Source organism: Rattus norvegicus, chromosome 1 (assembly GCF_036323735.1).
Source record: "Rattus norvegicus strain BN/NHsdMcwi chromosome 1, GRCr8, whole genome shotgun sequence".
Taxonomy (NCBI): Eukaryota; Metazoa; Chordata; class Mammalia; order Rodentia; family Muridae; genus Rattus; species Rattus norvegicus.
Genome location: NC_086019.1, coordinates 206,307,534 through 206,332,745, shown reverse-complemented (window position 1 = coordinate 206,332,745; position 25,212 = coordinate 206,307,534). Strand labels below are relative to the sequence as shown.

The 25,212-nt window shown below is 53.1% G+C and overlaps 1 protein-coding gene across 2 annotated transcripts in view; it reads right to left on the bottom strand.

The window, feature by feature from the left end:
• Positions 1–6,739: 6,739 nt before the first annotated feature.
• Positions 6,740–25,212, bottom strand: part of Muc5ac (mucin 5AC, oligomeric mucus/gel-forming) — a 32,290-nt gene continuing 13,817 nt past the window's right edge. The window contains 26 exon segments of one of the 2 annotated variants that reach the window (NM_001419868.1): positions 6,740–7,363; positions 7,814–7,922; positions 8,026–8,083; positions 8,284–8,403; positions 8,824–8,922; positions 8,999–9,121; positions 9,651–9,688; positions 9,905–10,009; positions 10,361–10,523; positions 11,023–11,054; positions 11,181–11,281; positions 11,406–11,496; positions 12,008–12,186; positions 12,780–12,981; positions 13,227–13,410; positions 13,503–13,753; positions 14,115–14,289; positions 14,755–14,948; positions 15,170–16,603; positions 17,204–20,422; positions 21,517–21,702; positions 21,813–21,856; positions 22,627–22,783; positions 23,028–23,156; positions 23,906–24,062; positions 24,394–24,633. In NM_001419868.1, coding sequence (NP_001406797.1) covers positions 7,081–7,363; positions 7,814–7,922; positions 8,026–8,083; positions 8,284–8,403; positions 8,824–8,922; positions 8,999–9,121; positions 9,651–9,688; positions 9,905–10,009; positions 10,361–10,523; positions 11,023–11,054; positions 11,181–11,281; positions 11,406–11,496; positions 12,008–12,186; positions 12,780–12,981; positions 13,227–13,410; positions 13,503–13,753; positions 14,115–14,289; positions 14,755–14,948; positions 15,170–16,603; positions 17,204–20,422; positions 21,517–21,702; positions 21,813–21,856; positions 22,627–22,783; positions 23,028–23,156; positions 23,906–24,062; positions 24,394–24,633 — 8,073 coding nt within the window. In that variant the 3' untranslated portion in view covers positions 6,740–7,080. 2 annotated transcript variants of the gene reach the window in all.

Sequence of the window (25,212 nt, the reverse complement as noted above, 5' to 3'; positions counted from 1 at the left end):
GACAGCAGTCAATGGAGAAATATATCACTAGCCATAATGCTTCCAACCAGAGACTGAATGCTCAGCCCTCAACAGGACACCCATCACACCACCCACTACTGAGGCTCAAGGAGCATTGTGGAAGGGGAGGGGGAAGTGTTAGAGTCAAGGAAGGGAAGCAGTGCTGTGAAAGCTCACTTCTAGATGAACTCATGAACTCATAGTGGCTATGGTCATCTACGCAACGTCAAGTTAGCCAAAACTCTGGCAGAGATGGGGCCTTACTCCTTACTGAAAAGATATCGGCAGTTGACAGCACCTGAGGGAGGGAGAATCAATTCTTCTTTAAGGATGTGGTCACTGATAAGCCTCCCTTCCGGCAGTGGGTGCTCTGCAAGTGTGAACAACACTAACTGAACTTAGGGGGCTACCATAAAAACAAAAGAAAAAAGTTGGGGGGTTAATAAAGGGATTAGAGGGGGAAATAGAGAATAGATATGCTTGTATTTCATTGTTTATGTGTATGAAATTCTTTAAAACAAAGAAAAAATTAAAAATCGGATAAAAGGGAAAATCTTTCCTACAGAGGAGCACCAATAAGAAAAGAGGAAGGGATCAGAAAATCCTGGTGGGTGCCACTCAGGCAGAGCCAGGCAGGACACTGATGGGCCCCACATATCCCCACAGCACTTACTAATCCCAGCGGCTCAACTTCTCAGTAGGGAAGTCCTGAGCCAAGTACGAAGGCAAATGTTCCAGTGTGGTCCAGGTTGGGGGAAAGGGGAGAGGCAGGAGGAGGGACGAGAGTGGGAGGGAGAACGAGGCAAAACTCACGTCCTTGACCAGACATGAGTCAACCTAACATGGAAAGACAGATTGTGGGTTCTGTGCCAAAAACCTAAACCCCTCAAAAGAGCAAAGTCAAGAAATACAGAAGCAGACGGGCAGATGCCTCGTGGTTAAGATCAGGTGCTGCACCTTCTGAGGACGCAAGTTTAGTTTCCAGCACCCATGCAGAGTACTTACAACCACCTGTAAACCCAGCTGTGGGGGACCTGATGCCTCTGCCCTTGAACGAAGAAAAAGAGGAGACAAAGAGGCACTGAGGACGGTTCCCAGAAGGCAGGAACCACAGGCACGAACCTCTGTGCTTTGGCCATTTGTCAGTATCTATGACGAATGCAGCCACAATGGCTGAGGGGTCAAAGCCTTGTAGTGGCTCTCAGCAGCAGGGTAGCCTGGCCCCAGCGGGTTGGATGTGGGGATACAGAGAACAAGCTGAGAGGCCCAACACAGGCAGAGGTGAACAGCTGTGATGACAAACGCAGCCACACGGTGAAGGTCCCACAGTTCCAAATGCTGGCACCGTGGCCAGGTGAGCTCCTCTGTGTGACCCCCGCCCTGTGTCCAGGGGGCACACCCATATCTACCAGGGGAAGGGCACGCTTCTTAAACTCTGGTGGTTCGGAAAGGATTATGTACATACAGCATGCGTAAGCAAAAGTTGACGCAGACAGCAAAGCACACATTGGTTAATACAGGGAGGGAGCACAGGGGAGCTCCTGCTTCTATTTCTGCAACATACCTGGAAATTCAAACCCTATCAAGATTAAAGTCCCTTAGAGTGCTCTGTGATATGTGACTGGAAGACTTGGGTGGATGAGAGGGCAGAGCAGAGCAGCCACAAACCTCACCTGGGCACAGATGCCCAGGAGAAACGTGCCCAAGGACCAGGGTGAAGGCAGCAGCTCAGGAGAGGAGAGGGTGAATGTCTCCAGGATGAACCCCAGGAGTGGGTGGCACAGGAGTCTGAGGCAGTCAATGGATGGGGCAGTTGTTCCAGGTGTCCCAGCCACGGCCTAGTGTCCCTTCCCATTTCCAGAATGCCTACACAGGGCCAAGACCTTGTGGTGGCTCTCAGCAGTTGGGCTGCCCAGCGCTGGCACTGATAGGCAAGTTGAAACGTGTGTAGGGTTGGTAGAGAGAGAAAGGTGAGAAGCAGCCCCCTGCCACCAGGTTTGCTCAGGATTAGACAGATTGAGGGAGAGCAAACAGAAGTGGGGCCTCAATGTCCTGTCCCTGAACAGAGATGCCAAACGGACAAACAGGCCCTTCCCTCCTCTCCAGGAACCCTGTTGTTGACTTGCTGCCCACGAGGTTTGCTAAGAGGCCTATGGCCTCCTTCCCCCATGCCCCTGTGCTGAGAAAGGCACCTGGTACCAAAGCCAACTGGATACCCACACCCAGGCTGCACTGGCCTCTCCCCAGTAAGCTCATACCACCTAGCCACAGGGCCCCTGTGGTAACTGGGCTATGGAGCCCCAACCCAGCCAAAGGACACACCCTATGCAGGTCTGGGCACTGGGAAAAGGGACACATAGCCTGCCCTGTCCAACAGGTCTCTTGCAGGAGTCACAGGCCCAGAAAAACCCTCTGCTATCATGTTCAGATGCTTCCTGTCCCAGGGGCCCACTCGTGTCTCATGGCAGGAATATAGCCAATGCTCAGAAAGGAGCAAGAAGGAAACACATGAACTGTTAGTTCATGCTCCTGGGAGGCACGAGTCTGAGCTGCCCGGGGCCAGCATTATCATGAGAAACCCCAAAAGACACACTGCAGATATGAAGGAGTGACTTAGTCATAAAGTCTCTGGTCCATTCGCCTCAGACTCCTGTGTATGGAGAGGGGCTGCAGGCTGAAGCCCACAGATGGGCTAGCTTAGAACAGCTGCCAGGTGAGCCTGAACAGGACATCCATACATCAGTCAGGGAACCCGCAGGTATGACTAGACACACCCCCACATGCAAACAGTGAGCCATGGCTCTGAGCTCTCTAAAAGCAGACTGCAAACGAGCCCAATCGTCACTGCAGAGACCTTTTGGGAGGTGTGGATGGAATCTCAGCACAGCTGTTTAACATCCAGTTCTCAGGACAGCTGCCAGGCACTTCCCAAGCCAACACGGGCTCTGGTTCTAGCACGGCCACCTTAGCAGCGTACTCAGAACAAGGGCCCCGAACAGAATCCAAGTACAGGGTTTCCATGCTGGGGGACTTCATCCCAGCGTCTCCAGGGTTCACAGCAGGATAGAGTCTCAGGGATGCTCTTCTTTTGTGGAATCTGGAGGCGCAGGAGTTGCCTGCAGAAGATGAGCCCAGCCTCAGACTATGGAAGCTTGTCTGGCAGTGGGCCAGTAGGAAACTGATCTCCCTCTATTTCACAGAGGAAACCCACACCTGGCTTCATGCTGAGTAAGGCTGCATAGGGAGGAGGCTGACCCCTATCCTGGTGGAGCTGACTGGGATGCAGGAAGAAATCCAAGTCCAGAGATGGCAGAAACTTCTGAACCCCTGGGCTGTGTTTCAGTGTGTGAGGTAAGGTGTCCTTCTCACCTGGGAAATGTCAGAGGCACGGGCTTCTCTTGGTGGAAGGAAGAGAATGGAGCCAGAGTGTGAGTAGAGTGAAGCTGTCTTAGCAGGTGCCCCTAGATGCTTCTGTCCCCTTCAGTGTCCCCTGTGCAGGCTAACATCACTGGAGATCACTTCTCTAAGGCTGGAGCCCTTGGTGCTCTTAATGGGGGAAGTGGATTGAGACACTACAGAGGATATTTTCAGGTGGGTCTGAGCTAGGCACAGGCCTGGAGACCTATGGATAGTAAAGTGGTCTTGGTGACTGCTTGCTGGCAGCTGACTTACAGTGTCAAAGAGCATGAGCTGTTGCCTTGAAGGAAGATGGGTTTACACTTGACTGTGTAAGTTATGATCTGTCTTGAAGACATTCGCACACCTATACTCTACCTGACATCCCCACCAGGCCTCAGAAATCCATCACTCAGCAATGGGGACTTCAAGGATAAACCTAAGCATGGCCCATTAGGTGGGTTTGGGAATCTGAACAGCCTCTTCAGGGTTGGGGTAAGGTAACTATGGAGCTTGTGGTCGAACATGTCTGCACAGGTCTGCTCAAGGGTCCACTCCTGATCATCTATCTTGGGACTTGTAGACAGCAGCACTGTTTGCTTGCCTCTAAAAGCACTAAGGAGTCTCTCTTCACTTCTGAGCATCCTCAAGTACCAACCTGTCCTTATCTTAACTATTGGAAGACCACAGGTCAACTAGAGTTTGGCCATGGGACTTGAAGAGGTTTCTCATCCCTGACCACCAATGGACCATACTCCCCTCCTAGCCTTGTGCTGCTCCCTCTTGCCCGTAGATGCTTCAACAAGGGTTCCCCACCTTGCCTTTCGAGGAAGTAAGTCACAGGGAGCTGCACCTGGACTCTGACCTCAGACCAAGCAGATGCCCCACTGTGGGTGAAAGCAAGGTGCTGGGGTGCTAGGTGAGGGATCAGGAGGAGCCTACCCAGTCCTCTGTCCATCCTGTTCCCAACTTTGGAAGCTTCTAAAACATGGAGGGGGGACCTCCACCCTGCGCCTCCTACAAAGGTCCTGAAGTTAGTCCTTCTTAAGCCTTCATTCCCTTCAGAGGAGCTGGGGCCAACCCACTTTCATGGGGCCTTGTTCAGATACATCAGCTGTAAAAGGTTTTCTTGCCCCCTTCCATGGAAAGTCCAGGTGTGGGGTCAAGGGGCTACCCCTGTGGCCAGGGTGGAGACCATCAAGATGTGTGTAGGCTCCTGTCCAGCTCTTTGGCTCTTTTCAGAAACAATGCATTGCACAATCTGGCTGAGGCTGTGGTGGGGGAGGGTGTGTAGGTAAGAAAGGTAGCCATTCCCACCCTGGGGTATGAGATCTGGTTGCTTCCTGCCAGCACACCCGCCACGATTCTAGGCAGAAGTGACTAGGAGGGAGGACCTCAGTCCATGGGTACTCCAAGAGCTAGGGGATTAATGACCTCCGCACTACCCCACTGAGAGGAAGAGGTGGCTCTCTGGGATACCTGATACTCTCCAGGGGCAATGGCACTGATTAAGGACTGGCAGCCACTAAGAGGTCAGTGGGGTAAGCGGGCAGCAGAGTAGACTCCCATAGCCAGCCAGCCTTCTTGCCTATACGAAAGGTCACGGTGCCTCAACCCGGAAGTGTCCCTCTCGGCACTGGTTGGGGATAGGGATCAAGCTTCAAAGCAGCCCATACCATGGGAAGCAAACAACGCAAACTGTAGGGCTAGGGGGAGTGTCTGCAACCCTTAATACTATGCTGATAGGACTTGTCTGCCTGAAACCCAATGCCAGGCATATTGTGAGGCCTGCCATTGGGACAAAACCCTTCTGACTTGGGGCCAGACAGGGACTAGATATATCTCTGATTTTCCTAACTTGAAGATTACATTCAGGCAGGATGGACCTGAAGGTGTCTTGGCAATCAGACCAGGCCTTGACTGGCAGGGCCGACAGACAGGTAGAAGGACTGTAGTTCTCCAGCTGAGCTGAGAGCTTGCCTGTCCAGTGGGAACATCTAGGAAGAACTAGAGGGCTGTTCTTACAGGTTCCCTTAGACTCTGGGAAACTCCTGTCCCCTCTAAGGCTTCAGTTCTGCTTTGTGCTGTCCACAAGGAGCAGTCTACCCAAGAACAAAAGCCCAGATCCAGAAGCCACAGAAGCCCAGACACAAAGGGGCAGAACTGGGCTTGCTCCACCTTATGGTGGCTTTGAGGAACACAACTGAACTCCAGAAAGCTGGTTTCCCAACTGGCCATGAAGGGTTGCAGGAGCCCCAGACTAGACCCAGCGGAGCCTGGTTCTTATATCTGAGGCAGCATGAAATAGAAGCACTGGACACTGAATTCCTGGAGGCTGGGCTTGGATACATGAGTCCGGGTTCCCATGTACGCTGCCAGCTTGCTGCCTTGCTGGGTCAGACACAAAGGCCTATGTGAGAACTGTGTTCCCCCCTCAGGCCACGCCACAGACATTTAGACAGGATCGGACCACAGCCCACTCTATCTACTCCACACATGTCCAGTGACCACAGCTCTGAGGTTCCCACCCTAAGCCCCAGGATGCTTCCAGGGACACAACAAGGTCTAGCTGTTTATCTCCTGTCTTGTCAAGTTATAGCTCCTGCTTGCTAGAAGTGTCTAGGTCCAAAAGACTGACATTTTACCCTCTGCTCCTAGTGTCTACTCTAGAATTATTCACCCTGCTGCCCTCCATGTGTCTGCTCTTGAGTTCTGGAGCAGCTGAGCACTGGAAAGCGGAATGGGCTACTCAGCCTCCACTTCAGGCCTCTCTGGGCCATGGGATATCCAAAGTTGCTTAGCTTAGCTGGTCACCACCAGATCCCTCTCATCCATTCATACATTGATACGCTTACCCATTTACCACTCAGTCAACCACTTGACCATCAGAGCCTTCATCCACCCCCACAATAATCCACTCCTTCATTCATTCATTCATTCACTAATTCCCTCACACGCCCACTCCACCACCCCTTCCTCACTTATTCACTCATTCTCCCACTCATTCAATTACTTACTCATTCACTAACTCACTCATTCATTCACTAATTCACTCAGACATTCTTTCATTGTCCTCTCCAAGGATGCTTTTGACTCTGAGCATCATCCAGGCTCTTGTCAGCGTCTGTGTAGTGACTGTCACCTTTTGGGATGTACCCTCTCTGGAAAAAGAGGCAGAGGACTCCTCAGTGGCCTTCACTGGGCTTCCAGGCCCCTAGTGAACAGCCTGACATATGAGCTCTCTAGAATACAGGCCTGACCTTGTTCAGCTCCTGTATAATGTTTGCTTGTTTGTTTTGTTTGTTTGATTGTTTGTTTTAACAAAACAAAACACACACAGAGAGAGAATCCACAAATGCTCTTGAGTATATTTATAAAACATATTGGTCATTTCCTGGGGATGGGGGACACAGGAGCAGGGCTGAGGTGAGAGCGAGGCTGATACCTGCATCCAAGTGACTGTCACTCCTGGGACCCTTTGGTGATAATGAAGTTCTTTCAAAAGGAGCCCGTGGCCATCACGCTCCTAATCAGTGGAGAGGGGCCTCTCCCACCTCCAAGAACATCCGGGGTCCCTCTTGAAGAGGAAGCAGCAGGTAGGTAGAATTCAAGCCACTTGGACTAAAGTACACGTCCTGCTGGCCTCAGGAGGACTTCTTGGTTGGGACGGCAGTGCTGCTTGGTTTACTGGAAAGGCCCAAGGGTGTCCTCGCTGACCCTGGATGCTGACTGCTGGCCAGGTTCCTCACTTTCCTTGGACTTGAACTCTTGTTCTGAGGACTCTGAGTGGCTTGTGTCACCTGGAGCATGGCACCGCTGGCCCAGGCAGCCACACTTCTCAACCTGGGTGTAGCTGAAGGTCCGACTGGAGCCGTCATCACAGTGCAGAGTCACACTCCTCTGCGAGGTCTGCAGCTCCTGGCAACACTCACACGTGTGTTCCACCGTGTTGGCCTCCAGAGAGTACCTGTGAGTAGACCTGCTCAGCACCCGGTCTTGCTGGGAGCTGTCTGCCCCTGCCATAGATTCCATGTCCAGCTGGCATGGTGCCAAGCTCCTGAGGTCCTTGTCACCCTGTCTTCAAGACCCTATTTACTCACTTGCCAATTGCCCTGGGGCAAATGTTTCTGCTACAGCTACCATTGGCCACCAAGTGTCCTAAGTCTACAACTAGATGCACAGGAGGTCCCTGCTGAGTACCTTGTATCTCTGATGCATCCACAGATACCGCCTTAAAAGTAGTCAGTACAGCCCAAGGAGCTTGGAACCCTGCTGATGCTACCTCGGGATTCATGAGTTATTAGAACAGTCTAGAAGTCCCTCTTTCTCACTCTGCCCTGCAACACACACCCTACTCCACCCCTGCTACCAATAGCACTTCTGAACACCCTCTGGGCTCCCTGGCACCCATACATACATGGAGGTGCTGTCCCCACAATTGCCCTGGCAGTAGGAGAGGCTCACTGGGCCCTCAGAGCTGCAGTTTTGCTGACGGATGATCTGCTGTCTTTGGTGCACTGTACATTCTGGGAGGACAGGAAAAGAGGCAGAAGGCAAAAGTGTCTGTTCAGTAACATCCTGGGTGCCCCAGCCTGGGATCACCCCCTTCCTTGTCAGATCCCCACTTACTCTGCTGGGGTACGAGACAGTCATAGCAGCATCCGTCTTCTCTCAGCTGAGCCTGGTCCTGTGCCAACAACAGGCCATTGTGAATGTCAAGGGTAATAAGGCATTGAGAAATGGAGGAATGAGACACAAGGCCAAAGGCAAACAAGACTAGGAAGCCCTTCCACTAGAGAGGATGTGCCGGCTGGTCATACAGCACTGCTCTCCCTCTCATCTCCAGGGAGCTGCCCTTTAGGCTGGAGTAGGGAAGCCTACACTTACTTGTGGACAGTTGATCTTGGGGCACTCTATCTTCATTGTCACCACCGTGAGTACATCTTGGAATTTCTCACACTTATGAGTCACACACGGGTTCCCAGGTTCTGGCCAGAACTCACCAGGCTGCAAAGAGGCCCAGGCTGCATAGTGAATGTCCATCCTCTGTCTCCTTTCAGCCTATTGCTTCCAGGGAGACACTTGCATAGGCCAGGCAAATGTCTGCGAGATAGGGCTTCCCAAGAGCCCCCAAGGTTCTAGGACCTTTTCTACTCAGCCTGGAACCCTCCCAGAACCCTGCATGATCATCCCTGAGCTTCCAGGATTTAGGCCACTCAGGGTCCAGTGCCCCCCCAGAACCCTGATTGCTCTGTTCACAGATGTTGTCCGTTTTGTATTTTCTATACCTAGGTTAGAGACTTGGAGTAGTTTGGTGAGTGTTGTGGCTTTGCCCCAGCCTGGATGGAACCTTTACAGAGATGTGGTCTGCTGTTCCCAGCCTCAGTTCCCCTTCCTGAGGTCACCTAGCATGGCCCAGCTACTCACCTTGTAGAGGGAAGTGGAGTTATTGCTGTTTTTAAAGGGGCAGGTCTTCGGTATGCAGTGGCCACAGCAGTGCCCTGGAGTCGTCTGGTACTCAAAGCCCTGAGGAAGAATGGTGCTGCCTGAGTTCAGGCCAGAGGCACAGGCTGGTGAGAGCAGAAATGGGACCAGTGCTCACCTTAGGACATTGGGTGTTACAGAGCTCAATCTCACAGTTGACTACAAAGCCATCGGAAAAGGCATTGCTGGAAACTTCACACAGGCATCTTTCACATAGGCTGGAGGAGACCACGTCACCAGGCTGGAAAGAGTCCCAGCTGGGCATTAGTGGGCTCAGGCTTGAAAGAGACTCTCCCTATACTCCGACTGGCCAGTTGCCCTGGCTGCCCATCAAGCCAATTCATTCCCTTGGTGTTTATTGTGAAGAGACCGTGATTCAGGTGCTGTCATGGGGCGGAACCTATAACTCTGTCTCTATGTCAGGGCACCCATGATACCACATACTTGGGGAATGGCATAGAAAAGTACTGCTAGGGGAATTGAGGTGCTGGCATATCCAGTATCATTTCAGGGAGCAGAGAGCTGCTAGAATCCTGATGGTCCTAGACGCCAGGTATTGGCAGCTTCAAGGATAAGAGGGCCAACTTTAACTACACTGCTCTGAGCTATGTCCGTGGAGGCTTTGTTCATGGGTCTGGGCAGGGTCTAGAGAGGCTCAAGAGCTCCTTGGCTTCTCAGATGTCCACCTGAGCTCCAAAGGGCTAGTGGGAAGCCCCAAGTGGGAACTCAGTCCCTGTAGGCTGGAAAGCCTGAACACCAGTGATTCCTACCTGGTACAGAGTCCCGTTGACGTCACAGCCCTTCTGACCTGTTCAAAAGACATACTGGCTGCAGCCTGGGCCTTGCAGGGCACAGCCTGGCTTCTGCAGCAGTAAGTTCTGCTGCTAGATACTGGACCTCGTCAGGCTTCCTTCCCACCAAAGGTAACCACCCATCTCCGAGTATCCGAGTATCCGTAACTCCATCCTTCCCTGGGGAATTCCAGACCCCAGTGTGGCTTAGTGCAGGGGTTAGGGGCACTTACTGCTGCAGTTCTGGCTTGGGCAGCAAGTTCCCTCCTCATATGTGACTATCAGGCTAGAACTCTCCGGGCAGTGCAAAGGAGGAGGGCAGTGGCTGGAGTTGCAGACTGTGGGTAGAGAAAGCTGTCAGAGGCTGGGCTTCCTCTATACATGCTTCTCTTCTGCTCTAAGAGCCCATCCCCCAACCTCAGGATGTCACGGCAGCTCCCAGAACCCCAGGAGCAGGCTCCTCAAGTTGGGCAGAGGAGTCTCCACCACACGAAACTGAAGAACACCTGCTTGCTAGGAGATTGTCAGCTCAGGACACAGCCAGGTCCCTTGGGCAATGTGCAAAGCCTGGGAAAGCATGGCTTCTCCTCCCCGCCTCCTGAGACCATGTACACAGAGCTGGCTGCTGACTCAGTGTACCTCAAGAGACAGTCCTACCCATGGATATGGGGGCAGTAGCAAAGGCTCACCACAGCTGAACTGGGAACAACACTGGCCAGCCTCCAGGGCTACAGACACCGGCACAAAGCCGGGTTCTGGACAGGTGGGCTGGGGGCATAACTTCTCTTGGCAGGTCAGCGTGCCCTCCTTACAGATGCAGTCCTGGCAGTTGATGCTGATGGTGTGGCCCGGCTATGAGGGAATGACACATGAGCCTGACCTGTGAGTGAACTGCTCAGCCCAGGGGCAGCTGTAGCCAAGCCTCACAGTCAAGCCCCACATGTGCTGAGGGCCTGTGCAGCAATCCTGGGGAGAAGGCTTCCCAAGGGCAAGGCCTGAGGCACGGAAGGCCAAGCATGGAGGTCAGGAGCTGAGGTGGGAAAGGGGCTTCATTTAGTGAGCAGCCCTTCCCTACAACTCATAGCATGTCTCTTCAGGGAATAAGGAGTCCCAGGAAAGAACAGGGCTAAACCAGTCCTTATGAGACACCCAGCAGCTCCAGAACACAGGCAGGACAAGCCCCAGGGAAGATGACCTTCCTGGATCCTGTTGGGGACACCAATACTCTCCCTGCCTTCACCTGGCCTTTGGCACACTAAGAAAGCCCCCACCCCAGCCCTACACCGCCTTCGTTGGCAGTGCCTCCCGCCTCAGTCTCTGGTCCCCAGAGACCATCACCATTTATACCTACCTCCACAGGTTCCCCATGAGGCCCCAGACACCCTGTGGAGAAAAGTTCTGTCATTTGTGTGGCCACAGGAATAAAACCCATTGGGCACCACAGTGGGATCTGGGGTCAAGTCACATCCTGGCCCTCTAAACCCACACCCCATGCCCTTGGGGACATACATTGGCAGGAAGGCACGCAGATTGAGTCGTTAGAACTGAAAAGTGTCATGTCATCTGGACAGAAGCAGCCCTCTGACTTAGGACCAGCCTTTTGAATGGCCCTGTGAAAAACAGAATTGATGGGTCCTTCACCCCCAAGTAAGAAAGGGTCCAGCTTCCGAGAGTCAAATGGCAGAATTGAATACCCAGGTTTGTCAGCCCTGTGAACAGAGTACTGGTACTTACAAGCTTAGGCTGATATCATCATTCCTGTAGCAGTAGTGAGGGTTGGAAGGACCACAAGGCTGGTATACTTGGTTTTCAGGGCACGTGAATGCTGCATGGAGAGAGAGTCACACCTGAGAAGCTGTCTCAAGGCCCCACTTCTGGGTTCCTCCAAGCCCCAGCCATTGCTGAGTGCTGACACCCACTTAGAAGTCATTGATGTGGCCCTTTAATACAGTCCCTCATGTTGCGGTGACCCCACAACCATAAAATTATTCCACTGCTACCTCATAACTGAACTTCTGCTACTCCTTTGGATCTAATGTAAATATCTGATGTACAGGATATCTGATATGGGACCCCTTGACCCACAGGTTGAGAACTGCTTGTCTAGGTCCTTAGCTCTATTGTTTGTCCAAGACAGGCAGCACCCCAAGCCCTAAATCCAAAGACACCTTAACTTGACAAACCCCCTTTCTCACAATAAACCCAGTGCTTGTAGACTTCCCTCCAGGGAAGACTGGTCCTGAGTCTGGATGTCCTTCTCCTTACCCAGGCTATCTGCCTAGTGCTCCTAAATGCTCACAACAGAGGATAGAAAGGTGACTTGGCTGGGCACTCACGACAGGTGTTGTTGGTATGGCTTCTCCAGGGGATGCACACGCCTTGGGCTGCACATAGTGATGCATAGAGCTCCAGGCCTGAGCACACCACCTCCAAGTCCAACATGTGGCAGTAGTCAAATAAGCAGCCTTCATAGAACTGCAGCGGGGGGATGATGTCATGGCAGAGCTTGAAGACGCTGTCGGTGAGCAGAGACAACCATGGGGCTGAGTACATCCATTCTATTCAACTTGCCACCCAGAGACGGACTTCCAGATCTGGGACATCCCCTCAGAGGCAAGGTCCTGGGCAATGACTAAGTACCTATGAGACTGTCTTCCAAGGGCATCCCACCTCTGTGTGTTCCAGAAAAGATATTAGCCACAGCATTGCTTCCTGATATGCCTCTCCCCTTAGGCTCCCTCATTCTGAAACCCAGGCCTCTCCCCTCAGGCTCCCTCATTCTGAAACCCAGGCCTCTCCCCTCAGGCTCCCTCATTCTGAAACCCAGGCCTCTCCCCTCAGGCTCCCTCATTCTGAAACCCTGGGTGTTGCCCAGGTGCAGGCAGTGACTGATGCTCATTACCACTGAGAGGAGCTGGTGGAGGACTTCAGAGATGAGCCAACACAGCCACTACCAGCCCTACAATAGCATTCCAGCAACAACCACTTGACAAAATCCACAGAGACAATGCCCAGAGCCTGGAACAAGGCAGGTCTCACTTTTCTTAAGGACCATGTAGCTTTTGGCAGATGGGGCCAGCAAGGTTACCCCACTTCTTGGAGTCTTACTCGCTTAGGATGAGCTGACAGAGTGGCGATGGTGAGCACGGAGTAGGTGTAGACCTGGGTACCATTGAAGTTGGTGTTGGTGGAGGCCCTTGGCAGGAAGGCTGGTTGGGCACCTTCCAGTGGAGGGACATCTCAGAACAAGAGGAGGCTATGGAACCTCCAGGCAGGCGGCATTCATCCTTTTTGTCATTGGTACAAGTGCCTGCAGATAAGACAGGGGTGAGTCAGCTGGGCAGCAGGAGACCTGTGCCCAGTGTACTCCCGTTGAGGAGCAGAACTGGCATCGTGTTGCACTCCCTTTCCTGTGCATCTGGCTTCCCCAGAAGTCAGCTTGGTTCCCGGTGTACAGCAAAGCCGCCAGGGAACAACAGATGTGAACCATGTGGTCCACAGTCTGAACTCCCTCTAGGCCCATGTGGAGGCTACACTATCCAGAGTGGAGCTTACCGCATTGGCCCTCCGTGTTGTTGGCAAACAAGTTGAAGGGCACCTCAACTGAGAAGATGAGGCCTGAAAACATGACCTGGACACCAATCTCTTGGATGGTGACATACATCTTGATACCCACACGGGAGATGATAATGCCATTCTGCTGGAAGCCAGGACTCACGACCTTGTTGTTGAAGATGATCTGGATACAGGCAGCAGCAGAAAGTTTAGGATTAGGGTCCCTATCCCAGACCAAGCCTGCCAAAACCCCTCCACACGCAAGGGCGTGCCCACCTGGTTGGTCATGACCCCGTGAACCGGCCTGCGGGTCAGCACCACACGGTCCTGGTGGTACTCGACAATGATGGACTGTGGGCAGGAAACACTGTCTCCCAGGTCACAGTAGTAGTTGTCAATGAGCACACGGAAGTCTCCAAACACAGGCACAATCTGCTGCACCAGCACGTATGTGCAATTGTCCAGAAAAGTGTAGTAGGTGCCGTCAAATGTGATGTAGTGGGGGTCACCCCAGCCGCTGCAAACACCTGTGGGTGCCGGGTAGCTTATAGCAGGGCCTCCATACCACCTCATGAAGTGACTCTTACCCAGCTAGTCCAACCCCTCCCCTGTTGCCTGCAAATCAGAAACTCCAGAAACCATTGTACCCTTCTGACACACACGGATGGTGCCTTCAGACTCTGGCCTGGCAGGCCCTTCATAAGCTGCTGAGATTCTAAGACACAGAGGAAGCTTCTCTTCTTCCACTGGGGTCTATGGCTCTGGGACTCCATTCTCTCCACTTGGCATTCCCATCCCTGCCTTGATAATGGAAAATCTTTCCTAGTGTCCACTTCATTCTCTCCTCCTCTGTCATGCCTCCCCTTGTTGAACCCTAGTTCCACTCACACTGGCACTGGTAGTGCTGGCAGCAACCGTCCTGGTCATCCACCTTCAGAGGTGGGTAGCCATTGGCACAAGATGGCTCCTTCACCTCTGGACACTGGCGTGGGCTCAAAGAGACAACATTGTTGCCCTCACATGTGGCTTGGGAACAATTAGGCATGGGCCAGGTCTCCCCTTTCTGCAGAAACAAAGCCAGTTGTGGGTCTGAGTCCTGAGCCATGGGACCATTCTTCAGTTTTCAGGGTTGTATCGCCCCATTCCAGCCCATGGTCTCACCTCACCCTTGCTAACATATGGAACTGGATATAAGGGCGCATGATATGGAACTGCCCCTCCCCATATGTCATGCCTTCCCACGTGCCACTACGTCCATGGAGTACACCATCCCCTCTGCCACCTGCACTCTCACTGGGGGTACTTTTAAGCTCCAGCCCCAACACCCCCCACTCCTTGGCAAGAACATCCGTATCTGCAAAGCACAGACCAGCCCTGCAAGGCCATAAAAGAACCCAGCCCAAAGCTCACCCTGTGTCAACTGGGGACTGGTGATCTTCATGGGGATTGACGCTGAAGTCTAATTGCAAATACACAAAGGTCTGCACAGTGGCCATGAATCTCCAGAAAGAACGGAAGATAGACTTACCAGTCTTGGAGGAAACACATTGCACCAATCCCGCTCAGTGACAGGTGGGGCGGTAGATGTGGATAGAGTTGGTGTACGGGGTGGCATGGTGGAGGGGCAGTCCTGACTAACCCCTTTGACCACCTGACAATCATGGCTGCACATCGCATAGTAACAGTGGCCGTCAAGGTCTGTCTGGTTGTAGATGATGGTTCCTGCCAGACAAAGAGGTATGAAAAAGTTGGGAAGGCCCTGGGAGAAAAGTCTGCTTCCAAGGTAGTGGGCTCCCAGCCTCAAGACTTTCTACTTAATAAAAGGATAAGACGAGAAATGTTTGAAGGCAAATGGGGCACCATGTGCCGAAACCAAGGATGTTCACATAAGAAAATGAGGAAACAGAGTACCTTAGAATTCCCCATACAAATATCTCACTTACCCAAAGGGTATAATTGGCCTGACATGGTGCAGAAACAACGGGTGGTAGAGTGAACTCTAGGACTGGTAGATGAGGATGTGGACACAGATGATGATGACACAACTGGAAATGAGGTCTTGTGGGATGTCACAGGAGTCCGGTCGGTCCTGAGGCAGTCTTCAGGAATGTGACAGCAAAGCAGTCGCACCTCATAGTTGAGGCACATCCCAAAGGTGGGTCCCTGGTCGCTGTTCTTGCACACCAGGCCCACTCTGGGGTCACACTGCACCACCTGACCCAGATCCTCCATCGCTCTCTCAGGGTAGTCCTTAGCCCTGCATTCCAACCGTGTGATCTCCTCTGGCCAAGGACAGAGTCTCTCTCCGCTCTTCTTGATGTTGCCATAGGTTTCCAGGTCCCCTCCATGTGGACCAGGAACTGGGAAGTCAGTGTCAAGCCACTTGGTCCAGTTGCACTGTGGCTGGCAGTGGGCCGTCACTGGGGAACGAGTCACCTCAAAATGAGAGCTGGAACCCGTGGTGCTGGTAGGAATGGAGGTGGTGCTGGTTCCAGGACCAGAGATCGTGCTGGTTTTCCCCACGAATGTTGTGTGGGCCATCTGCGTAGAGCTGGTTCTGATATCCGTGGTAGAAATGGTGCTGCTTTCTCCTATGGGTGGTGAGCTGGTGTGGGTTGTGTGGGTGGTGTTGACCCTTCCTGTATTTGGTGAGCTGGTGTGGGTTGTGGAGGTGGGGCTGGTTCCTCCTGTAGGTGGTGAGCTGGTGTGAGTTCTGTGGGTGGGGCTGGTTCCTCCTGTAGGTGGTGAGCTGGTGTGGGTTGTGGAAGTGGGGCTGGTTCCTCCTGTAGGTGGTGAGCTGGTGTGGGTTGTGGAGGTGGGGCTGGTTCCTCCTGTAGGTGGTGAGCTGGTGTGGGTTCTGGAGGTGGGGCTGGTTCCTCCTGTAGGTGGTGAGCTGGTGTGGGTTGTGGAGGTGGGGCTGGTTCCTCCTGTAGGTGGTGAGCTGGTGTGAGTTCTGTGGGTGGGGCTGGTTCCTCCTGTAGGTGGTGAGCTGGTGTGGGTTGTGGAGGTGGGGCTGGTTCCTCCTGTAGGTGGTGAGCTGGTGTGGGTTGTGGAAGTGGGGCTGGTTCCTCCTATGGGTGGTGAGCTGGTGTGGGTTGTGGAGGTGGGGCTGGTTCCTCCTGTAGGTGGTGAGCTGGTGTGGGTTGTGGGAGTGGGGCTGGTTCCTCCTATGGGTGGTGAGCTGGTGTGGGTTCTGTGGGTGGTGCTGACTCTTCCTGTATTTGGTGAGCTGGTGTGGGTTGTGGAGGTGGTGCTGGCTATCTGCACAGAGCTGGTCCAGGCTTCTCCTGTTGATGTTGAGGTGGTTTGAGTTGTGTGGATGGTGCTGGCTCTCCCTGTAATGGGTGAGCTTGTTTGAGATGTGGAGGTGGTACTGTCTGTCTGTACAATGGTTGTCATAGTTTGGGGCATGGAAGTACTGCCAGGTGTTGAGCTGGTGACAGTCGTACTTTGGGTGCTGGAAAGAGTTGTACATTTGGTGGTGAGGCAGTCTTCGGGAACGTGACAGCAAAGCAGTCGCACCTCATAGTTGAGGCACATCCCAAAGGTGGGTCCCTGGTCGCTGTTCTTGCACACCAGGCCCATGCTGGGGTCACACTGCACCACCTGACCCAGATCCTCCATCGCTCTCTCAGGGTAGTCCTTAGCCCTGCATTCCAACCGTGTGATCTCCTCTGGCCAAGGACAGAGTCTCTCTCCGCTCTTCTTGATGTTGCCATAGGTTTCCAGGTCCCCTCCATGTGGACCAGGAACTGGGAAGTCAGTGTCAAGCCACTTGGTCCAGTTGCACTGTGGCTGGCAGTGGGCCGTCACTGGGGAACGAGTCACCTCAAAATGAGAGCTGGAACCCGTGGTGCTGGTAGGAATGGAGGTGGTGCTGGTTCCAGGACCAGAGATCGTGCTGGTTTTCCCCACGAATGTTGTGTGGGCCATCTGCGTAGAGCTGGTTCTGATATCCGTGGTAGAAATGGTGCTGCTTTCTCCTATGGGTGGTGAGCTGGTGTGGGTTGTGTGGGTGGTGTTGACCCTTCCTGTATTTGGTGAGCTGGTGTGGGTTGTGGAGGTGGGGCTGGTTCCTCCTGTAGGTGGTGAGCTGATGTGGGTTGTGGAGGTGGGGCTGGTTCCTCCTGTAGGTGGTGAGCTGGTGTGAGTTCTGTGGGTGGGGCTGGTTCCTCCTGTAGGTGGTGAGCTGCTGTGGGTTCTGTGGGTGGTGCTGACTCTTCCTGTATTTGGTGAGCTGGTGTGGGTTGTGGAGGTAGTGCTGGCTATCTGCACAGAGCTGGTCCAGGCTTCTCCTGTTGATGTTGAGGTGGTTTGAGTTGTGTGGATGGTGCTGGCTCTCCCTGTAATGGGTGAGCTTGTTTGAGATGTGGAGGTGGTACTGTCTGTCTGTACAATGGTTGTCATAGTTTGGGGCATGGAAGTAGTGCCAGGTGTTGAGCTGGTGACAGTCGTACTTTGGGTGCTGGAAAGAGTTGTACGTTTGGTGGTGAGGCAGTCTTCGGGAACGTGACAGCAAAGCAGTCGCACCTCATAGTTGAGGCACATCCCAAAGGTGGGTCCCTGGTCGCTGTTCTTGCACACCAGGCCCACGCTGGGGTCACACTGCACCACCTGACCCAGATCCTCCATCGCTCTCTCAGGGTAGTCCTTAGCCCTACATTCCAACCGTGTGATCTCCTCTGGCCAAGGACAGAGTCTCTCTCCGCTCTTCTTGATGTTGCCATAGGTTTCCAGGTCCCCTCCATGTGGACCAGGAACTGGGAAGTCAGTGTCAAGCCACTTGGTCCAGTTGCACTGTGGCTGGCAGTGGGCCATCACTGGGGAACGAGTCACCTCAAAATGAGAGCTGGAACCCGTGGTACTGGTAGGAATGGAGGTGGTGCTGGTTCCAGGACCAGAGATCGTGCTGGTTTTCCCCACGAATGTTGTGTGGGCCATCTGCGTAGAGCTGGTTCTGATATCCGTGGTAGAAATGGTGCTGCTTTCTCCTATGGGTGGTGAGCTGGTGTGGGTTGTGGAGGTGGGGCTGGTTCCTCCTGTAGGTGGTGAGCTGGTGTGGGTTGTGGAGGTGGGGCTGGTTCCTCCTGTAGGTGGTAAGCTGGTGTGGGTTGTGGAAGTGGGGCTGGTTCCTCCTGTAGGTGGTGAGCTGGTGTGGGTTGTGGAAGTGGGGCTGGTTCCTCCTGTAGGTGGTGAGCTGGTGTGGGTTGTGGAGGTGGGGCTGGTTCCTCCTGTATTTGGTGAGCTGGTGTGGGTTGTGGAGGTGGGGCTGGTTCCTCCTGTAGGTGGTGAGCTGGTGTGGGTTGTGGAGGTGGGGCTGGTTCCTCCTGTATTTGGTGAGCTGGTGTGGGTTGTGGAGGTGGGGCTGGTTCCTCCTGTATTTGGTGAGCTGGTGTGGGTTGTGGAAGTGGGGCTGGTTCCTCCTGTAGGTGGTGAGCTGGTGTGGGTTGTGTGGGTGGTGCTGACTCTTCCTGTATTTGGTGAGCTGGTGTGGGTTGTGGAAGTGGGGCTGGTTCCTCCTGTAGGTGGTGAGCTGGTGTGGGTTGTGGAGGTGGGGCTGGTTCCTCCTGTAGGTGGTGAGCTGGTGTGGGTTGTGGAGGTGGGGCTGGTTCCTCCTGTAGGTGGTGAGCTGGTGTGGGTTGTGGAGGTGGGGCTGGTTCCTCCTGTAGGTGGTGAGCTGGTGTGGGTTGTGGAGGTGGGGCTGGTTCCTCCTGTAGGTGGTGAGCTGGTGTGGGTTGTGGAGGTGGGGCTGGTTCCTCCTGTAGGTGGTGAGCTGGTGTGGGTTGTGTGGGTGGTGCTGACTCTTCCTGTATTTGGTGAGCTGGTGTGGGATGAGGAGGTGGTGCTGTCTGTCTGCACAGAGCTGGTGCTGGTGTCCTGGGTGGACACTGTGCTGGGTGTCGGCCTTGTTCCTGGTTGAGGGGTTGTGTGTGTACTACCTGTGACCCAGGTCTTGGTGTTTATGACTGTTGAGTGACCACTGGTATTCTCGGTGGAAAAGGAATATGTGTTTGTGATCCAGTTCGTCTTTGTTTTTATGCTGACTCCATGTGAGGTGGGCTGTGTGGTAGCTGAAGTTGTGGAACAGATGTTTACTATGGTGCAGCATTCTATCCGGATCTCATAGTTGTAGCAAATGGGTGGCAGCTGGTTCTTGTTCAAACAGATCAAACCCACTTCTCGGCTACAGGTCACATCCTGTCCCAGCTCTTGCAGTGGTGTGTTGGGAAAGAACTGAGCCCTGCACTCAACATTCCATGGCTTCTCACAGAACTTGTACCCTTTGGCTCTCAGGTTTACAAAGGTGTCAAAATCACCACTGCTTCTGCCAGGCTCAGGGTAGCTGCCATCTATCCAATCAGTCCAATTGCAAAGCTCCTTTCTGCACCCATGAGTTATCTCAGGGGAGGCTAGGGTGGACCCTAAGGTTGAGATGGACACAGACGATGTGGCTGAAGTTGGCTCTGGCATTGGGCTTGTGGTGGGCAGAGTTGTTTTAACAGTGGTAGAACTGACTGGAGTAGGAGTCGATCGAGCTGGAGCTGATGAAGAAGGTACGGAGGAAGAGGGAGAAGGACCTGGGGTATGGGTAGAAGGACTTGAGGCAACTGTGCTATATGTGTGCTCAGTTGAGGTGACAGGGACTGAGGAGGTTGTGTCCTCCATCGTACTTGTCCTGGAGACTATCAAATGGGTGGTCTGGGTAGGACCAGTGGAGGTTGGACAGTTGATGGGGGTACAGCATTGGATTTTGATCTGGTAGTTGTCACAGAGCCCTGACACCTGGTCACTGTTGTAACAGATCAGCCCTACAGTTGTGCTACACTCCACATGCTGCTGTAGTGCATGGAAAGGCACCCCAGGGTTATCCTCAGCACGGCACTCCACTGCTTTTGGCACTGGGCAGATCTGGTAGCCATGGGCATGGAGGTTCTCCAGAGTGTCAAAGTCACCACTGTCAATGCCACGTCCAGGACGGCTGATATCCATCCAGGGAGACCAGAGGCACTCCTCTTGGCAAGCTGGCATGGTTAAGGTGGAGGCTGAAGTAGATGTAGTCAAGACAGAGGTTGTTTCAGGGGTCTTCACAGACGATACGCTGCTGGCTGTCAACACGGCCTTGCTTGGGGACCCCGGGTACACTACGCTCGGGGTAGGGCTGGAATGTGTGCTGGAGGGTTGCATTGAGGTCATGACTGTGGACAAAAGTTAACAGGGGTGAGCACTGGGGCCTTGGGGCTGTCCACCTGGTCCCTGTCATAACCTCACACCTCATTCATTGACTCCCTTGTGGGTCTCACCACCCTGGTCATATCAACTTTGAAAACTGAGCATTGTAGCTGTACCAGTCAGCTTGTCTTCCCAGACCCTGCCTTTTGGTGGGCAGAAATGGAGTCTAGTGGGTCCATGACCAGACAAATTCATCTCTAAAAGGAATCTACTCTCTGAGCTATGCCTTGAGAGGAATCTATATGCTAAAACCCCTCAAAACTAGTTTGGGTGCCTAGTAATCCATGCAGTGTGAAGCAGGCAGGCAACTATGCATTCTGGGAGAATCTTGTGTTCATGCAAGCCTGGCCTAGGACCATTTGTACTGGAAGATTCTAAACTAAGGCCTGTTAGGCTGAAACGCCTGCTTGCCCCACACAAGCTGGCTCTCTATCCCCCAACCCCACCCACATAGATAAAAATCCTCCACCCCCTTAGAGAAAACTCCTCGTCTCCGAGTTTCTGGCAACCCACCTGAGAGGGCCCATCCAGGGGCTCAGTTTCTGATCACGTATGGACACTGTCCCAGCTCCTAGCTAGTGCATCATCACTCCTCACCTAAGCTCTATAAAACCCCTAGCTTTAGCCTGGTTACCTGTGTGATCTCACTGAGCTCCACCTGCGAGATCAGTGAACCCACCTGAGCTGCCTTGTGATAAATCTGCCTTTATATACTTTTAATCTGGTCTAATCTGGCCAATATTTGCATCACCAAGAGAGAGAAAGCCTTTTAAGGTCCACATTCTCTTGAGATCGTGTCCAGTAGCTACAGAAAGCAGTACCATGAACACCAGGCCTGCCAGAATGGGTCAGTGAGATTGATCCCTTTCTGCTCTGGAACAAAGCAGGGTACTCCTATCCCTTCCCAGCTCTTGCGCCCTTCTTGAGCCTCATGGCCTGCCACCAATATCCAGAGCTAGCCATTAACCTAATATTCAGCAAGAGAGGTGGTACCAATCAGCATGGAGAAGGATCCCCCAGAAAACCTAGCATTTTCTGCTGTTAGTCACATCTGTCTTACCCAGCGTTGTGGAGAAGGAGAAAGTGGTGGGGGGTGGGGGGCTGGTGGAACTGCAGGTATCAACGATCCTCTCAATGGTGCCATTGTCCCTGCAGTGTGCAGAGATACAACCTCCCATGCCATCTGTCGTGTGGTAGATGGTGTCCCCAGGATGGTACCGTTGCCCATTGTAGGTACAAACACAGGCTGTGGGGAAGAGATGTTTAGCCTGTCAGGATGTGCTGAAGTGCTGGCAATGAGTGCCCCGTCCCACACACCACCCCATCTCCAGCTCAAAGAAAGCTGCAGGTACTCACCACCAGCATCATGGGTACAGTTCACACCACTCTCCGTACAAACACTGTCAAGAGAAACAAGAAGTGGAACTGAGCGCACAGGACCTGGAACTGTCTGCAGAACCTTCTGTGCTTAGAGTTGGTGATGAAATAGCCCTGCCACAACCCAAGCTGGAGGCTGAGGTCCCGCTGCTCTACTAAGGTCACACTCTCTCAAACATCACCCCTGTCAATAACCTGTGGAGACAATGTGGACTTTGATGGACATTGTCCCTCATCCCTGGGAGGACATCTGGACTGAGGACACAACAAATTCACATACAGATGGATCTTAGGCCAAGAGTTTCCTCACTCCGAGATGAGCCTTTTTTTTTTTTTTTTTTTTTGGTTCTTTTTTTCGGAGCTGGGGACCGAACCCAGGGCCTTGCGCTTCCTAGGTAAGCGCTCTACCACTGAGCTAAATCCCCAGCCCCCCAGATGAGCCTTAAGACAAAGGCACCCCTCCTCTCACCTGAGCCCCATGCTGAGATTACTCTCCCCTCATTTGAAACCCCCAGGCCAAGGGTGCCCTCCCTGTCAGTCCAGCCTCAAGCCAAGGGCAACCTCCCTCCCAGCTGCGCCTAAGGCAACAGTGATCTCCCTTCTAGCTGAAGCTCAGGCCGCTGGGGTTCTGGCAGATATGCATTGCAGGAGGCCCACGAGGCTGGTAATGTCTTTCTCCTCAGCTCAACCTGGAATTGAGGTTCTAGACCTCAGGTTGATGCTATAAATAAGGTCAGTTCGAATTCCCACACCCCAGTGTTTCAGGTTATATGTGACTGGCTAAGTGACTTACCAGGAATAACAGTTTTCATCTGAAGGTATCGGTGTACCTGGTCGGTACAACTTTCCATTGACACGGCAGGGTGAGGGGCTGACTGTACAGTTGGATACACACTGCATAGTGCCCTCATCAAAGATGGGGGCTGTTGGTGGGCACTTGGGGTAGCAGCCTGTGGACCAAGAAACCTGAGTCCCAGACAGAGTCTTCCCAGAGCCCTCTCACCACAGGGCCAAGGTCTGTCCCCTGGGACCAACCTCATCCACAACACTAGCATTTGAGGTTGAAAGCATAAAGGTTCCTAGTGGGACCAGGAACAATAAGAAGACCCTAGGCCTTAGATCCATGGATAGACCCCAGTCCCAATCCTAGGAACCCAACAGATCCTACCCCTCCCAGTTCAGCCTTCAACCTACCTTCCAGGCCACGGAGATCTTGTAGGCACTGTCCAGTAGGGTTCTGGCAGGTACGCATGCAGGGGGCCCCACACGGCTGGTAGTGCCACTCACACTGACCCTCTGGGTTGTAGTAGTCACAGAACAGTGCTGGAAAATGGAAAGATTTACTGGGATAAGCCACTTCCCACCCCACCTGAGAAAGGGTAACTCAGATAAAGGTCTCTGGCTAATGGGAGTGCCAGGAGCAGCAACCACCAAATGGCACTCTCCAGGTACAGCAGCCACCCTCAGCCACACCACTCCCTCAGGGCTCCACATAGACTGTTCTTAAGAAAGGGTATTGATGCCTCCACTGCAGAAGGTTTTCTGAGGCCAGGCCTCCTCCTCCAGCTGCTCACCCTCATTTCTGTTTCACCTGCCTCAGGAAACTATTGGCCCTTTAATGCATCTTGAGGAAAATACCATCTGGCCTCGCTTGCCTGGAACCCTAGTCTACAGCAGATATCATACCCCATCCCTGGCAGTTCCTAGCCCTTGGAGCTGCTCATATTAGAGATACCTGTTGAGTGGTCAGAGTGTGCACAACATGTGCATGCGTGTGTGCATGCACACAGAGTGGTACCCTCCCTCCTAGCTCAGCCTCAAGTCAAGAGCGCCTTTCCTCCCAAGGCAACAGTGATCTCTCTTCTAGCTGAAGCTCAGGCCACTGGGGTTCTGGCAGGTGTGCATGTGGTGGGAGGGAGTGCACACACACACACACACACACACACACACACACACACACACACACACACACACACACATTGGCCAGAACCAAATCAGGAGGAGCACAGAAGGCTATCCCCCACCTCATCCCCAGCCCCAACGTTCAGCAACCCAGACAAAGCACCACTCACGACAGATGTCTGGAGTCCTCCAGGACACACACACTCCCACTTCGTGGCAGGCCTGGGCATAGGCAGCCACAGCAGTGCAGAAGCACTCGCAGTCACCCCCTGAGTCACAGGCACAGGCGTCATTCACACAGGCTTCATAGTACTTGGCCGGTTCCACCTGAAGAAGACAAAAGCATCAGGCTCCGGGGACTCCTCCTCCCCCATCTCTTAGTGCACACAGTAGCCTAATCATTTGGACTAGTTTCTACTAGTCCATGGTGACAAATGTATGATCATGAATATCCTGCCAGACCATCATAGCATCCATAGGCTGGCCCTGATCGTAGAGCTGCCTGAAGCTTCCTCAGTCCATGTTCAGAGTCAACAATCCCCAAACAATAGTCCATTCTGATGTATGCATGTGGGTCCCTGAGCCCCAGACATCCATGCCCTTGGCTGATGGCTTCTCCATCCTAAGGTCCAGAGCCCATCCCGCCCCATGGCCGTACATGAGCATGGCAGGCAGAGAAGGTTGCGCTGTTGATGATGCTGCATTGCTTTTGGGCCCAGGACTTGCGGTAAGGGTTGGCAGTGCAGGGATCCTTGGACACTGAGGCATCCGGGCAGGACGGAGACAACTTCCAGCTATTTCCAAACTCCAGCATGTCACTAACCACAGACTGGCTGCGTGTGGTGAAGTCATTGATGGCATTGTCATCAAAGTTCCCACACAGGCCACAGACCTTGCCCTGTAGAGAAGCACAGAGATTAGAGGTGTGGGACAGAGCCCCCTTCCTTTACCCTGATATCTGATCTACCCTACTGCCACCCAGCTTCCTGAAGGATGAGTCCAGGAAACATAGTGAATGTGAGTTTGGAAGGCAACCCCTCTGGTGTCCAGTAGTAGTGCATGATACTTGTGCCCATTCGTGTCTGCCCTATGCCATGACCCCTGCCCATGACCTCCTAAGAGGGCTAGGAGTCCCCCAGCTTGGAATCTCATTTTTTCCATGAGGCCGCTTTATCCTTCTTCTCTCTACATTGACTTTAGAACCAGTTCACAGTCACTTTGTCGGGTGAGCATGGGGCCATCACAGTCAGCTTAGAGCCTGTCTTGGATAGCAGTCCAAAAAAATAAAAACTACTGTGACCTGAACAGTGGGCCCATATTTGTTCTAACTCTGGTGCCTGTGAATGGTGCCTTCCTAGAAACAGAATCTTTGAAGATGTGGTCAAATGATGTAAGGCTCCACTAAGGCAGGGTGGGTTCTGGGTCCCCTGTCTAGTGTCCTTATTAAAGAGAAAAAAGTATAGACACAACCACTTAT